Source organism: Artemia franciscana, chromosome 12 (assembly GCF_032884065.1).
Source record: "Artemia franciscana chromosome 12, ASM3288406v1, whole genome shotgun sequence".
NCBI lineage: Eukaryota > Metazoa > Arthropoda > Branchiopoda > Anostraca > Artemiidae > Artemia > Artemia franciscana.
This window is the reverse complement of record NC_088874.1, coordinates 11,716,188-11,731,086: the sequence shown is the minus strand read 5'-3', so window position 1 is coordinate 11,731,086 and position 14,899 is coordinate 11,716,188. Positions and strand designations below refer to the sequence as shown.

The window sequence follows — 14,899 nt, the reverse complement described above, 5'->3', positions numbered from 1 at the left end:
AAAACTTAAAAAAATGAGGTATTTTTAACTTACGAACGGGTTATCGGATCTCAATGAAATTTGGTATTTAGAAGGATATCGTGTCTTAGAGCTCTTATTTTAAATCCCGATCGGATCTGGTGACGGGGGCGGGGAGTTGGGAGGGGGAAACCTAAAACTTGGAAAACACTTAGAGTGGAGGGATCGGGATGAAACTTGGTGGAAAAAAAAACACGAGTCCTAGATACATGATTGACATAGCCAGAACAGATCCACTCCCTTTGGGGTAGTTGGGGGGGGGGGGGTTAATTCTGAAAAATTAGAAAAAATGAGGTATTTTTAACTTACGAACGGGTGATTGGATCTCCATGAAAATGGATATTTAGAAGGACATCGTGTCTCAAAGCTCTTATTTTAAATCTTGGCCTGATCTGGTGACATTGGGGGAAGTTTGGGGTGGGGAAACCTAAAATGATGGAAAACGCTTAGATTGGAGGGATTGGGATGAAACTTGGTTGGAAAAATAAGCAGAAGTCTTGCATACGTGATTTACATAATTGGAACGGATCCGCTCAATTGGGGGGGGGGGGGGGTAATTCTGAAAAATAAGAAAAAATGACGTATTTTAACTTACGAAGGAGTGATCGGATCTTCATGAAACTTCATATTTAGAAGGACCTCGTAACTCAGATATCTTATTTTAAATCTCAACCGGATCAAGCGTAATTTGGGCGGGGGGCAGTTGGGGGGACCGGAAATCTTAGAAAATACTTAAAGCGGTGATATCAGGATGAAACTGGATGGGAAGAATAGAAACCTGTCTAAGATACGTGACTGACATAACTGGACCGGATCTGCTCTCTTTGGTGGAATTGGGAGGGGGGTAATTTTGAAAATTGAGGTATTTGTGACTTTCGAAAGGGTGACCAGATCTTAATAAAATTTGATATTTAGAAGGATCTTGTGCTTTAAAGTTCTAATTTCAAATTCCGACCAGATCCTGTGACATTCGGGGGAGTTGGAGGGGGAAACCGGAATTCTTGGAAAACATGAAAATTGGGGTATTTTTATCTTACGAATAGATGATGGGATCGTAATGAAATTTGATTTTTAGAAGGAATTCATGTCTCAGAGCTCTTATTTCAAATCCCGACCAGATCTTTTGACATTGGGGGGAGTTGGAGGGGAAATCTTGGGAAAACACTTGGAGTGGAGGAATCGGGATGAAGCTAGGTGGATAGAATAAACAAATGTCCTTGATACGTGATTGACAGAATCGTGCTGGATTCGCTCTCTTTGCGGGAGTTGGGGGGAGGGGCTCAGTGATTTGGCGAGTTCGGTGCTTCTGGACGTGCTAGGGCGATGATAATTGGTAGGCGTGTCAGGGAGCTGCACAATTTGACTTGATAAAGTCGTTTTCCCAGATTCGACCATCTGCGGGGCAAAAGGGAGAGGAAAAATTAGAAAAAATTAGGTATTTATAACTTACGAGTGGGTGATCGGATCTTAATGAATTTTGATATTTAGAAGGACTTTGTGACTCAGAGCTCTTATTTTAAATCTTGATCTGTATTAAGCCTCTTATTTTCCTATTTAAATCAATCTATTGATTCATAGAATTTTTTTAGAGCTCATACCGTATGATCTCTTGGCTCTTAGCTCTTCTCGCCTCGTCACAAGTGCCATATGAGCTCTTAGCTCTCGTTTCTTCTTCCTTTAGCTTTTATTGTAAACATATTAAAGTCCATGTTGCATATTAATTAGTATGTTTACAGACTGTCATTACTTAACTAAGGCTTTTTCAAATAATCAAACTTTTTTTTAATTCAGATGTCTTCAACTATCTAGGCTATGGTAGTGTTAAGATAGAAAAAATTGGGTATGGCAAGTGTTGTAAAATTGCTGTAAAAAAAATGTGGCAAGATAAGATGTTTATTTAAAAAAAAAATACTATCACAAGCCCCAAAGGGCCAAACGTGGTGATTGATATTGGATACAATATGGTGCTTGTCAGGAAATATAGGGTAAAATTGATGTTTTAGAGTTGTCTTAAAAGTCTTCTATAGCTGCCCTTGTTTTTTTATGGCTTTTTAAAACATCGAAGGAAAACAATTATGCACAATTTGATCTAGTTACAGCACACTTCCAAATACAGCTTTCCCTCCCAGTCTCTGTGTGACTCAAGCTTGTGCGTTGGGATTGATTTTGGAAGTGGCTATACCGTTTGCGCTGTGGGAGGGGAATAAAATAAAAGCCCTCTCCCTGGAAAATGATTGGAAGCGACCTAAAAATCTACTTTGTTTTATTCCTTCTACCCTTAGATATTTTCCTGTTGTTTTTTTTTCGAACGCCTAAGTCAAAAAAATAAAATGAACAATTTGATTCGTTTGAGGTACACCCACAAATTCTGGGCTTTTCCCCAGCCTTTCTTTACCACAGGAGGGTGTCACTTTAACTTTGAGGCAGGGTGTTCCTTTTCACAGAAGAAAGGGATTCAGACAGAAGCCCCACCCCCCCAAGTTAAAAATACCAGCCTTAAATTGTTCTTTTGTACTCCGTCGCCCATGATGAAACTTATATATTTTAAATCAGCATAAAAATATAATTCTTTTGAGGTTCCATTTTTTAAAAAAATTTTAAATTCCATTTTTTAGAGTTTCGGTTACCATTGAGGCGGGTCGCTGCTTATTACAGCTCCTTGCCGCGAACTGTTCGATCGTAATTTCTGTTTGTTTTGAGTTTCATTTATTTATGAATATAAGTAAAACTAGTGGTAGTTTTACTCTTGGGAGAGGATTAACTTTATTTTTGCTTATTTTTGGCTTAATGTAACTCTATACTTTTTTTGAAAAGACGTCTTGTGGAAAAAATTTTTACATTAATTAAAAGTAAAGACATAGATGAAAAAATTATAGTAGTTTCATTTAAATGTAAATGCAGCTCTATTACAGCAAGCATGCCAAATATATAAAGTGCTCAAATTTGTTATTTTTTTTTTTTGCAAGTAAAACTAAGCTAAGTTAAACAGGATCGAAACGCAAGTAATTAAGCAAAGCAGTTCAAAACCACAAGAGTGGAAGTAGGTTCAATAAGGTCAATTTTGGCCCAAGATTTGTTGCCTTTGAATACTTTTGCTTCATCGGCCTCCTTGGTAGTCGGGTTAATTTTAGATATTCGTTATTCTTTTATTCTTCATCATTTATTCTTTTTATTTGTCTATTCTTTATTAGACGCTAGTTATTCTTTTTTTTGAACTCTTCGCTTCAAGATTTTCATTTTTTGTTCTGTTTTCTTTCAGGTCTATTAACTGTTATCGAGTGATTTGAGTTATAGATGGTGCTTAAACACAATCACAGGACAACAGTATAGACTATTTTGGATTCATATACAATCACAGGCAGATGCTCTATTCGCAATGCTCCAGTTTATTCAGAATGCTCCATTACTAAAGGAAGATTCGGCTTAATGTTCGCTTCACAAGCACTCAGTATCAGTACCTTTTTTGTTTTTTATCATGAATAAAATTAAATATAATGCATTGTGGGAATCTTCTCTTCTAAACTAGAGCCGTTCAATAGAAAAACTACAAATAAAGTCTTACTATCACATAGGGTGTGCCATTGCTACCGAAAGCACCGCCCAACCTTCTCCTTTGGAATGTGTACGCGTACCAGCTTACATCTTGGTCTTGTGGGATAAAGACCAACACCAGATCAAATTGGAACCTTTAGTGTCGTCCAACGATAAAACTAAACATTCAACCCATACCTGGTTAACGAGGGAGGCCTGGCCATAGCTGTAATGAAAGTATTAAAAAGCTTAATTTAATGATGCTCCTTGTAACGAGGAGCCAAATTTCTTTAGAATATTTAAGGCTTAAAGCAATTTGTTGACAATTTTCTGTTTCAGTCTATCTTCACCCTATTAGGTTTTTGGGAGTCTGTCGGCTTGAAATCGGCTTGAGTCTGTCGTAATAAAAAGTAGTCGGCTTGAAAGCAGTTTGGCTCTCAAAGGTAACCTGGGTTTACCAAAATTGTGTCTTAAGAGCATTATCAAGATGATCAAATTTTTGTTACAGATATTACATTTGCCTGATAATCGTCTAGTGAAGGCGGCTCACAATAACTTGTTGAAATCTTCTAAAAAGGCGAGGTGGCCAAAACAGATTAAAGCCACGCTGGAAGAAGCTGGCTTCTCATGGGCATGGAATAATGACCAGGGTCCCCATTGCAAACCTAATGATTTCCTTGGCAGGTTGGATTTGGTTCTTTACCACCAGGAGAATAAAGTAGCTTATGATTTTATAACCAGATTAAAGTAATGTTTTGAGAGGAGTTTTAGTTAATACTGAACCTACCGTGGAGCGTGCTAAGGTGTTGGTTGTAGGTGTTTGCAAATTTTATGCCATAGCCTAGGGCAGACTTGGATTCTTGTGATGAAAATGGTCCGGGAGGCTGGTCTGCTTGCGCCCTTTGTTGGGAATATGGGAGAGACTTAGAGTATTTTATGAGTAATTATAAAAGTTTGGAGAATTTACGGAATTGCTTTTTGGGGGGGAAAGGGTGCATCATGCCTCCCATTTATCTTGAAGATTTTTTATAGGGAGCTAATTATTATGGTGGAAAGTTTTGTAAAGAATGATTTAGAGGGGGCTACCCCTCCTCAATACCCTGCTCTTTACGCCGAAGTTTGACTTTTTGCTCCCAATTACTTGAGAATGACTCCTGAAACACATGATCCGTTTAATTAGAACAATTAGCTTTTTAAAAATTCAAAAACTTTAGCATAAATAGCGAGGGAGTGAGGTGGGGCAACCCCTCGTAAACGTAGCAAATTCTGTTCGTTTTAAGTTGTAATCTTACTCCTTGATTTCAGTTGAAAGGAAAAATTGTTTTTAAGTCCGCATGCCTCAATGACGATTTGAAGACATCTATATCGCAAGGCCATTGGTGAAATTTTAGGCGCTTGATAAAATAAATTCTAAGATTTGAGTCATATGTGTAATTGCTGAGAATATCTTGTTTTCATAAGAAAGTATTAAGCAGAGCCAGCCTTTAAGGGTGGCAAGTGGTATAACCCCACTAGGCCTGCTCATAATACCCCATTGACGCCATTGCTCCAAAAACCCCACTGGGGGCCCGCACTAATAAACGTGTTACGAATTATAATCACAAATTGATTTTGTGACTTCACGAGGGGTCTCACAGAAATACAGTATAATCGAAAGCTGGAGTATCTAAATATGCCATCCTTTTTTATGGCACTTGGTATTAACCAAGTGACATATAGCGATGTCCCGGTTTTGCTACTTTAGGCACTTCCAGGTAAGCTAGGACGATGAAATTTGGCGGGCGTATCAGGGACCGGAGCAAATTAAATTATAAATAGTCGTTCTACCGATTTGACCATCTGGGGGGGGGGGGGAGTTGGGATCAGGCTAATTCGGGAAAATAGAAAAAAATGAAGTATTTTTAACTTAACGAACAGGTTATGGGATCTTAATGAAATTTGAAGTTCAGAAGGATATCGTGCCTCAGACCTCTTATATTAAATCCCAAATGGATTTGGATAAGTTTGGGGGAGGGGCGGAACCTAAAATCTCAGAAAATGCTTAGAGTGGAGGGATCGGGATAAAACTTGGTGGGAAAAATAAGCACAAGTCTTAGATACGGGATTCACATAACTGGAACGGATCTGCTCTTTTTAGGGGAGTTGGAGGGGGGACAGGATTTATTCTAAAAAATTAGAAAAAATGAGGTATTTTAAACTTACGAAAGAGGGATCGTGTTTTAATGAAATTTCATATTTAGAAGGATCTCGAAACTCAGATCTCTTATTTTAGATCCCGATCGGATCCAGTGTCATTAGGGGGGGGGGGGGTTGGAAAACGCTAAAAGTGGAGAGATCAGGATTAAACTTGGTGGAAAGAATAAGCACAAGTCCAAGATAGATGACTGACATAGCCCGACCGAATCCGCTCTCTTTGGTGGAGTTGGGGGGGGGGAGGAGTAAAACGAAAAAATTAGAAAAAATGAGGTATATGTAACTTTCGAACGGGTGATTAGATCTTAATGAAGTTTGATATCTAAAAGGATTTTGTGCTTTAGAACTCTTGTTTCAAATCCCGACCAGATCTGGTGACATTGAAGGGAGTTGGAGGGGAAGCCGGAACTCTTGGAAAACGTGAAAATCGAGGTATCTTACGAATGGGTGATCGGATCTTAGTGAAACTTAATATATAGAAGAATATTATCTGTCAGATGCTCCATTTTCAATTCGAATCGGATCCGGGGACATAGAGGGTTGGAGGGGGAAAACAGAAATCTTGGAAAACGTTTAGAGTGGAGAGATGTGGACGAAACTTGATGGGAAGAATAAGCACAAGTTATAGATACGAGAACGACATAATTGGTATGGATCCGTTCTCTTTGGGGGAGCTGTGGGTTGTTAATTTGGAAAAATTGAGGTATTTTTAACTTAAGAACAGGTGACCGGATCTTAATGAAATTTGATATTTAGAAGGAACTCATTTCTCAGAGCTCTTATTTCAAATCCAAACCAGATCTATTGACATTGGTGCTTCTGGACGTGCTTGGACGATGAAAGTTGGTAAGCGTGTAAGGGATCTGTACAAATTGACTTGAAAGAGTTGTTTTCCCTTATTCAACCATCTGGGGGGCTGAAGGGAGAAGAAAAGTTAGAAAATTGAGGTATTTTTAACTTACGAGTGGGTGATCGGATCTGCATTAATTTTGATATTTAGAAGGACCTCGTGACTCAGAGCTCTTATTTTAAATCCCGACCGGGATTAAGCCTCTGATTTTCCTTTTAAAGCAATCTATTGATTCTTAGAATTTTGCTAGAGCTCATATCATATGAGCTCTTGGCCCTTCCGACCTTGTCACAAGTGCCATCTAAGCTCTTGTTCAATTATCGAACAAGCGCCAATTATTAACGCCTTTATTATATTACCCCCTTCCTCTACCAAGATTTTGCTTATTGATGCCCATGTCATATTGAGCCCCTCTCCTTAAGATTTTTTCTAATATCTTCCCTTGACAGAGAAAACTAAGCGCAGCTTGTACGTGGCTCATTTGTTCACTTTTCCTTTTATCTAGCTCGTTTTGCACTTCACTATTTTTAATCGGTATTTTTGTTTCATTTAATAATCATATTGCTATTTATCATATTTATTCCTATATATTCCTATTTCAATTAACTCGTTACGGCCCAAGGCAGGTCAAAATAGGCCTTTGAGAAAGATCATGGCCGGAAAGAGAGGAGAACTTTGAGCTAGGACTTCGCTACCCAGAACTTTTTTTTTTTTTTTTTTTTTTTTTTTTTTTTTTTTTTTTTTTTTTTTAGTGCAACATTGTAATATTGTAAGTGCTAGTTTTTATTTTGTAGTGTAACATTTCAGTGCGAATGTATGCCTCCAGGCATGTGTACTGGTTTGTCATATCTATCTATGTAATTGTTGTAAATAAAAAATTAGCTATCTAGTTGTGTGCTAAAGTTATAGATATTCAGATTTAATTAAACTTACATCATTGAAAAAAAATTTTAGTATTGAATGAAGCTGAATTTTTTTTTCGAAGTTCAAGAAAGGGCAGTCCCTAAAAATACTCTAGTATACCTGCTAGAAAAAAATAATAATAATTCGCTCAAAATTAGTCTCATTGTATAATTTCACATCTTTAGAGGTTTTCTACTGTGCTAACTTCCTTGATTGAAATATTCGCCGACATAGGATGTAAATTATTTGACAAACGGAGAGAAATTAAAAAGAAGTTAAACAGGTCATATGCGTCCGTATCACTCAATTATTCTAAGCCTTATGTAATCACTAACTTACTTGGGTGTCAATTTGGTCAATATTCACTGAACTTGATCATATATTACTTATCTTGCTATTGGTAGGGGGTTATTTTCCTGCAGTAAGTAGAAGTATTAACGTTTGACGTTTCCTCTTCTTTTTCTTCCAGTTTTAATGGTTCCGTTTTAAAGTTTGCTTGTTATATTTCTTTGTCAATAATCCTTTTTTTAGGTGACGCTGGTCGTCAACGTGGATTTACAGATTCTCATTATAAAGCTTTAAAACGAATGCAAGATATACTTGGCTTCGAATATAGATTTCAAGTTTTGGCTTTTCCTTGTAATCAGTTTGGTGAACAGGAGCGAGGTACCAACTATGACATCAAGAATTTTCTGTACGGAAATTATCGTGTTGAATCTCCTGTGTTTTCGAAGATAGATGTCATTGGTGATAATTCGCATCCGGCGTTTAGAAACCTTGTTGGTAAGTAATTAGAATAAGAAAATTGAACTGTTCATTGTAAAATGATAGCATATCCGTAAAATTAATGGGATGATGCCTAAAATTGTTCCTTTTTTTCTTCGATCAAACAGCCCTGATTCTGATCCATAGGGTCAAACTGAGTTTGCTTCGTTATTTGTATGTTTTATATAGTGAAAAAAGGAATCACCAATACAACAGCACAAACACAGAAACAAACACACACCACACAACCGAACATAAAAAATATAAATTATGAAAAATATTGATAAATATAAAATAATAAATAACGAAATATATGTAGTGAATAATAAATATGCACTTAGATAGAGGGTCTGAGTGTTGTGATATTTCTCCTCTAATTACGCTAAATTCTTGGGTATTTTAACTATACCACTTTACCTTTAGTCTAAAAATCTTGAATGTTTCTATTTAATTGCTGGTTTAATTCTTTCCTCATGCTTCGTCAGAGCATGATGCTTTGTCAACTTTTATTTTATTTTTTTTATCTATTTTAATGTTTATTTATTAATAGCATTTAAAAATACTGTCAGTCGTAGTTGAAGCAATGAATGGCTGAAATGCGGAAACCATCCGGCATATCAAAGTAAGGATTCAGCGAATTAAAAGTTAGCGAGAGAGAAATCGATGTAGGTAAGGGAATTGGTCGAACTTTGGGGAAAGAGATAGGAAAGAAGAGGAGACTGAGAAATAGGAGGAAATGATGGGCTGACTGAGAAACGGAAGAGTATCAAAAGACTAGGCTAGTTTAGCTGAACGACCGCATTTGCTGAATGGAATTTCACAATAAGATAGATTTTACAACGATCAAACCGCTACCCTTAGAATCAAACCGCTACCGCTACCCTTAGAAAACCGCTACCCTTACAACGATCAAACTGGTTACCCTTAGAATGACAAGAAATAGCTACCCGAGTAGGACATAATATAATTGTTGATATATAACCGTCAAGAATTAGCTCCCTGTACCTACTTTATAGCATAACTTCAAATTCAATTTTTATGAACTCACTATAGATGGCCCAAGATAGATGTGTTAAGATACAAAAAAGCGATGTTTTTGCACAAAATTTGTTTTTTGCCTCTTCCTTGGAATTTGTTTGTTGAGTAAATTCATTACAAATTTGATTTCGAAATTACGACTGCTGAAAGAAAGGGGTCTTTGTATTGGTATAGTAAGCTTTTCTTATTTCTTTCTTTACTTTCCTTTCTTTTCTCTACTTATTTTCTTACTTCTTACGTTTATTTACTTATTTCTTTCTTTATTTTAAAGACTAAACTTTCTTTGCTTAAACTGTTTGGCTTTCTTATTTGGAATAATTAGTTCTGTCAATTTATAATTTACTTGGTTCTAACTTAGAGTTTGACTCCATGTTATTTAAATTTAATTTTTTTTTTTGAAATTCCCTTAAAGATACTTCAGAGATACAGTACCTTCTGATGTATGCCCAGTGGACGCGCTCACGATGATAAGGGGTGAAGTGGCGTCATGTACTATAGTTGTCTGTTCCAGGCCAAGTCCATGGGAATTAATTACTAGCACTTCTTAGTCCCAGCCTGTTACCTTTGTGCACTTCTATCACAAGAATTTTTTCGGTTTGGGCTTTGCCGCGGGATAATACGCCTAGCACCATATATATAGGCCTACTAAATCTTATTGTTCTGTTTCTCTATTTATTGGAGTACTCGAATATTTTCCTGTTCATATAACAAATTTAAGGCAAAGCAATTGGTTGTGAAAAAATAGCCTGTTTGACATACTCTCTCTCTTACCTATGCCTGATTGAGAATGCAACAAAATGCAGTAACTAGCTTTTCAAAAATATAAGATAAAAGTTCTGCAAGTCTCATCTCCAAACAATGGTACAAAGAACTGATCTGAATGAACTAGCATCTGAATGGTGGCTAACCTTAATACTTGAGCATGGAACATGAGAAATACAATATTTTTCTGATAAGGCTGGCTTTTTGAAGACTGGGTTTTATGGGGCTATAGGGACGAAACATTGTTTTTTTTTTTTGTATTCATTGATTTTGTGACATGCATAATATATGCATGAATTAATTTTACGAATAAAAAACAGACAGAAACTAAGTTGTTAAAAAGAAAGTATTGCAACAAAATGTGAAGACTGACATTCAAACTTAAAACAAGCATAAGTTAATTCGTATAAGAAGTCAAACTTAAAATGAACTGAAATTTCTGCGAATGAAGAAGTGAAACCAAACATTTACACCAAACGAGGAGCTGTTTTGAATAGTTTTATTTTTAATTGTAAGTTGTGTAAAGAAATACAACTTTCTTGAAAATATATTACTATAATATAATAATACTAGCAAATTACTTTCTATAGTCTACCATTGTACCAGTTTTGATTAGTTTTCATCTCTTCTTTCCTATTAAATCTATTCCATCCACTTTTATAGAAGATATATTAGCTAAGTAAAGCTTTCATTTTGACAAATTTCGGTAAAGCGCAAATGACAGTCTAGACCTTGGGGTGGGAAGGGTACCAACAGCGCACCCATTTATGGTAATTTGTGTTTGTTGTAAGTTGGACTTCAATTATTACTTAGTTTCTGTTCGCTCTAAGTTTTACTGCTGCCCGTTTCATTCTGTTTATTTATTTTTTTCATCCGTAGAAACACCAACTTGTTCAAGAGCTTGGAGGAAAAAAGATTTAGTTTTTTGTACTAACTCTAAATATGTATTTGATTCAAATATCGGATTAAGATTGCTGTTAGATGTGAAAATAATTTACATCTTTTCAGTAAAGTGCAAATGACAGTCTAGACTTTTAGGTGGAGAGGCTACCAACAGCGCACCCCCATTTATGGTAATTTTTGTTTGTCTTAAGTTGGACTTTATTTATGGCTTAGTTTCTGTTCGCTCTAAGATTCAGTGCCGCCATTTCCATTCGGTTCAATTTTTTTCATCCCTAGAAACACCAACTTGTGTAAGAGCTTATAGGAGAAATTATTTTGTTTTTGTACTGACTCCAAATATGTGTTTGATTCAAATATCGGATTAAGATTGGAGTTAGATGTGAAAATAATTTACATGTTTTCAGTAACAGAATGGAAACTTAGATCTTTATGAGAATTTGAGAAACACAATAAAAACCTCACTAACCTTAATATATTTGCAGTTCATCAAAAAAGGATTCTTCATTTACCATGCCCACACGGACAAATTCACCCACAGTCTTAAAATTCTCAAAGTTTCTACTTGAAAATTTTTCAAGCCAATTGGACAGGCTTATTTTTTCTCTCCAACGCTTGTTGTATAAGAAGTTAAACAAGAAGCTATACAAATAAAAACATTAGTCCATCCCCTTATTCCTGGTACCGTTAAGATATAAATAAAAAAAGAACACCAAGGCTTGGGTACGTTTTATAAATGAATCCTGTTTTCCTGGTAACGTAAAGATATAAATAAAAAAAAGAACGTCAATATGGCTTGAGTACATCTTATAAATGAATCCCATTGTCCTGGTAACATTAAGATATAAATGAAAAAAGCACGTCAAGATAGCTTGGGTACGTTTTGTAAATGAATCCTGTTTTCCTGGTAACGTAAAGATATAAATGAAAAAAGAACGTCAATATGGCTTGAGTACATCTTATAATGTATCCCATTGTCCTAGTAACATTAAGATATAAATGAAAAAAGCACGTCAAGATAGCTTGGGTACGTTTTATAAATGAATCCCGTTTCCCTGGTAACGTTAAGATATAAATAATATGAAAAAAACTTCGTTCTCTTAAAGAGTTATAGAGGCTGCGTCCCAAAGTCGAACCTTAAAACGTACAGGAATTAGAAGAGGCAGTTGGGGGGCTGCCGCCCACCAAACCCCCCGCTTTTAAAGACTCTTTTGTACAGTTTTTTTTGTGGGGGGACTTCATTGTTACTAATTACTAGTTTCGGCGCAATGGTTCTCCTGTCCTCTTGTGTTTAACATTTTTCGAAGTTATTCCATTATTCATTCATTTCAATTTTTTGTTAATTAAAAGAGGGCCTTTCCGAAGCCAAGAGTGGGGGGTTAGCAAAAAAACAAAAAACCTGTACAAAAGAGTCTTTAAAAGCGGGGGGTTTGGTGGGCGGCAGCCCCCCAACTGCCTCTTCTAATTCCTGTACGTTTTAAGGTTCGACTTTGGGACGCAGCCTCTTTAACTCTTTAAGAAAACGAAGTTTTTTCATATTATTTCTGTACATTTTTCTACAATCCATGGTGGATGTAATTTAATAATTCCTATACTCCTCGTACAGGAATTAGGAGAGGAAGTTGGGAGGCTGCCGCCCCCCAACCCCCCCCCCCCCCCCGCTTTTAAATCATTGTATAAAATAGAAAAAAAATAGATAGAATGACCGAAATGTTTCTTTTGCTCATAAGAAGCTAATATTCTGTTATCTCTCAAATAATAAGCTGTCCAGGTGTTATCAAAATTTGTTTGATGTTGTGAAAAAAAACCACCCGTAAGGGACTTGAACCCTTGACCCGAGGATTAAAAGTCCAACGGTCTACCGACTGAGATAATCACTTGCATACGTGTAAATATAACTTCTCAGGAACTTTTAAAAATTTCAAATTAACATGGGCTCTTATGGAGAGAAATGCGTTAATTAGGTAGCTAATGCGTGGTTTCTGGAAAACAGGGAAGGAATTATCGGATCGAGCTGAAATTTCGTGGATAAGCTCCTGGGCCGTAGGGGACCTTAACTTGTGAATTTCAGCCCGATCGGACAACGTTAAAACGGGGGGGGGGTTGGGGGGTCGAAACTTTCGGGGGGTTAAGATTTTCCTACGAAACTTTCCCGAAAAATTACTCGGAGAATTCCGCATCGAATGAGTCTTCGTACACCCAGATCCGATGTCGGCTGTGACCTGTAGGCGTTTAGGAAAAAAAAGAAAATGAAATTTAAGTGGATATGCGTGGTTTCTGGAAAACAGGGAAGGAGTTATCGGATCAATCTGAAATTTCGCGGATAAGCTTCTGGGCCCTAGAGGACCTAAACTTGTGAATTTCAGCCCGATCGGACAACGTTAAAGGGGGGCTGGGGTTGACGGGTCGAAACTTTCGGCCAGATTTTCCCCATGAAGAAAAAGTTGGAGGGGAATGAAATTTGGCAGGTTTCTTAGTTGGAGCTCGGGCTACGAAATGCATCCCTCCCCATACCTCTGCGACCACTGGAACCGAAGATCGCTTAACATTGTCGTGGGTCGCCTCTTTATAGAGGCACGAGTGTGCCTCCTTGATGAAAAAAGAAGGTCAAGAATGCTTGGGTACGTTTTATAAATGAAGAATTATATGCAACCAAAAGTTCTGCTTTTTGTTAATCCAGCTGGAGCAAAACGCAAAGCAAGATGCCCTTGAAGGCCTCTAGTAGGAAGAGATAATAAGTAAAGATTTCGCGAGAATACCATGGGAGTGAACTAAGATCGAAACTGAATGGAGTTGTTTATTGCAGCGATATGTTCAAATGTATTGGCCTTGGGTGGTTTTTGCCGTACTGAGTTTTTAGTAGTAGCAGTAGAATATAAAAAATCTTTTTCTTACGACTACATTCGTTAGAAATGGTAACCGATCATTTCTAATATTAACTTCCGTTTTTATTCTAGCCCAATCATCTATACATCCGGAATGGAATTTCTACAAATATTTGGTTAATCCTGAAGGGAGGGTGATCAAAGCTTGGAGCACTAAAGTAACAATTGATGAGATATTCAGCGACGTTAAACGTGCTGTAGAAGAAGCAGGAAAAGACAATACTACGAAATTTCAAATCAAAGAAGAAGTTTTTAGTGAAGAAAGAAATAGAAGTAGTGACGAAGTTCTATTGAATGCTGAAGAAGATTCAAAATTCCTAAGCCTGTAGTAGTCAATGAAAGTGTAAAGGATGAATTATAATTTCATAGGATAGTTCTTTCATAATTCCTGGGTTGTAGTGCTGCTGTGTCTTCAGTATCAAACTTTCCTTGAAGTATTTTTATTTCTATTGTTTTCAAAAGCAACTTAACTTTTTCAGTGTTAGTAAAAATTGATATTCGGTGACAATACCTGTAAATATAAAGTTTGTGGCTTTAAAACGGATTACTTTATGGAGTTTTCTGCTATATATTGAAATTTCGGTCTTATGCTTAAGAAAATTAATAAAAAAATTCGTAAAATTTTACGAATTTTACGAAAAGCCGAAATGGCTTTTCATGGTGCTTAAAATTTAATTAATAGTTAAGTAAAGAGGTAATAAGTCAAAGAAGTTTGTTACCTTCTATTTTATTCTTCGTGAGTTGACGAGAACAAAGCAAAGAGAAATTTACGCGGAATTTTTTTTTTTTTATTATTATGTTTGATTAAATATTGCTTGAAATGCCTATGGTTTTAGATCTTTTATTAGCTCTATTTTTTAATGTCTTCTATTTAAGATATAACCTACCTTAAAGGTGATGGTCTATGATGTTATATTTCTGGTTCCGTTATTATTATTTTTTTTTACCTTGTATTTGGAATTTCGTAATAAAATGGTGTTAGATACAGTTATAACTAATATATAGATAGATAAATTTTTTTGATCTGAAGATTCGTAGCAAAAATCGACATCTT

The 14,899-nt window shown here is 36.3% G+C and overlaps 2 protein-coding genes across 2 annotated transcripts in view; both read left to right on the top strand.

The window, feature by feature from the left end:
* Positions 1-3,449: 3,449 nt before the first annotated feature.
* LOC136033689 (glutathione peroxidase 7-like) overlaps positions 3,450-14,899 on the top strand; it is a 53,243-nt gene continuing 41,793 nt past the window's right edge. The window contains exon 1 of the mRNA XM_065714536.1: positions 3,450-3,466. The gene's annotated coding sequence lies outside the window, so the exon portion shown is untranslated. The remainder of the gene's footprint in view (positions 3,467-14,899) is intronic.
* On the top strand, positions 7,994-14,832 carry LOC136033688 (glutathione peroxidase 7-like). Its single transcript, XM_065714533.1, has 2 exons — positions 7,994-8,278; positions 13,918-14,832. The coding sequence occupies exons 1-2, from the start codon at positions 8,083-8,085 to the stop codon at positions 14,172-14,174; spliced, it is 453 nt and encodes a 150-aa protein (XP_065570605.1). The 5' UTR covers positions 7,994-8,082; the 3' UTR covers positions 14,175-14,832.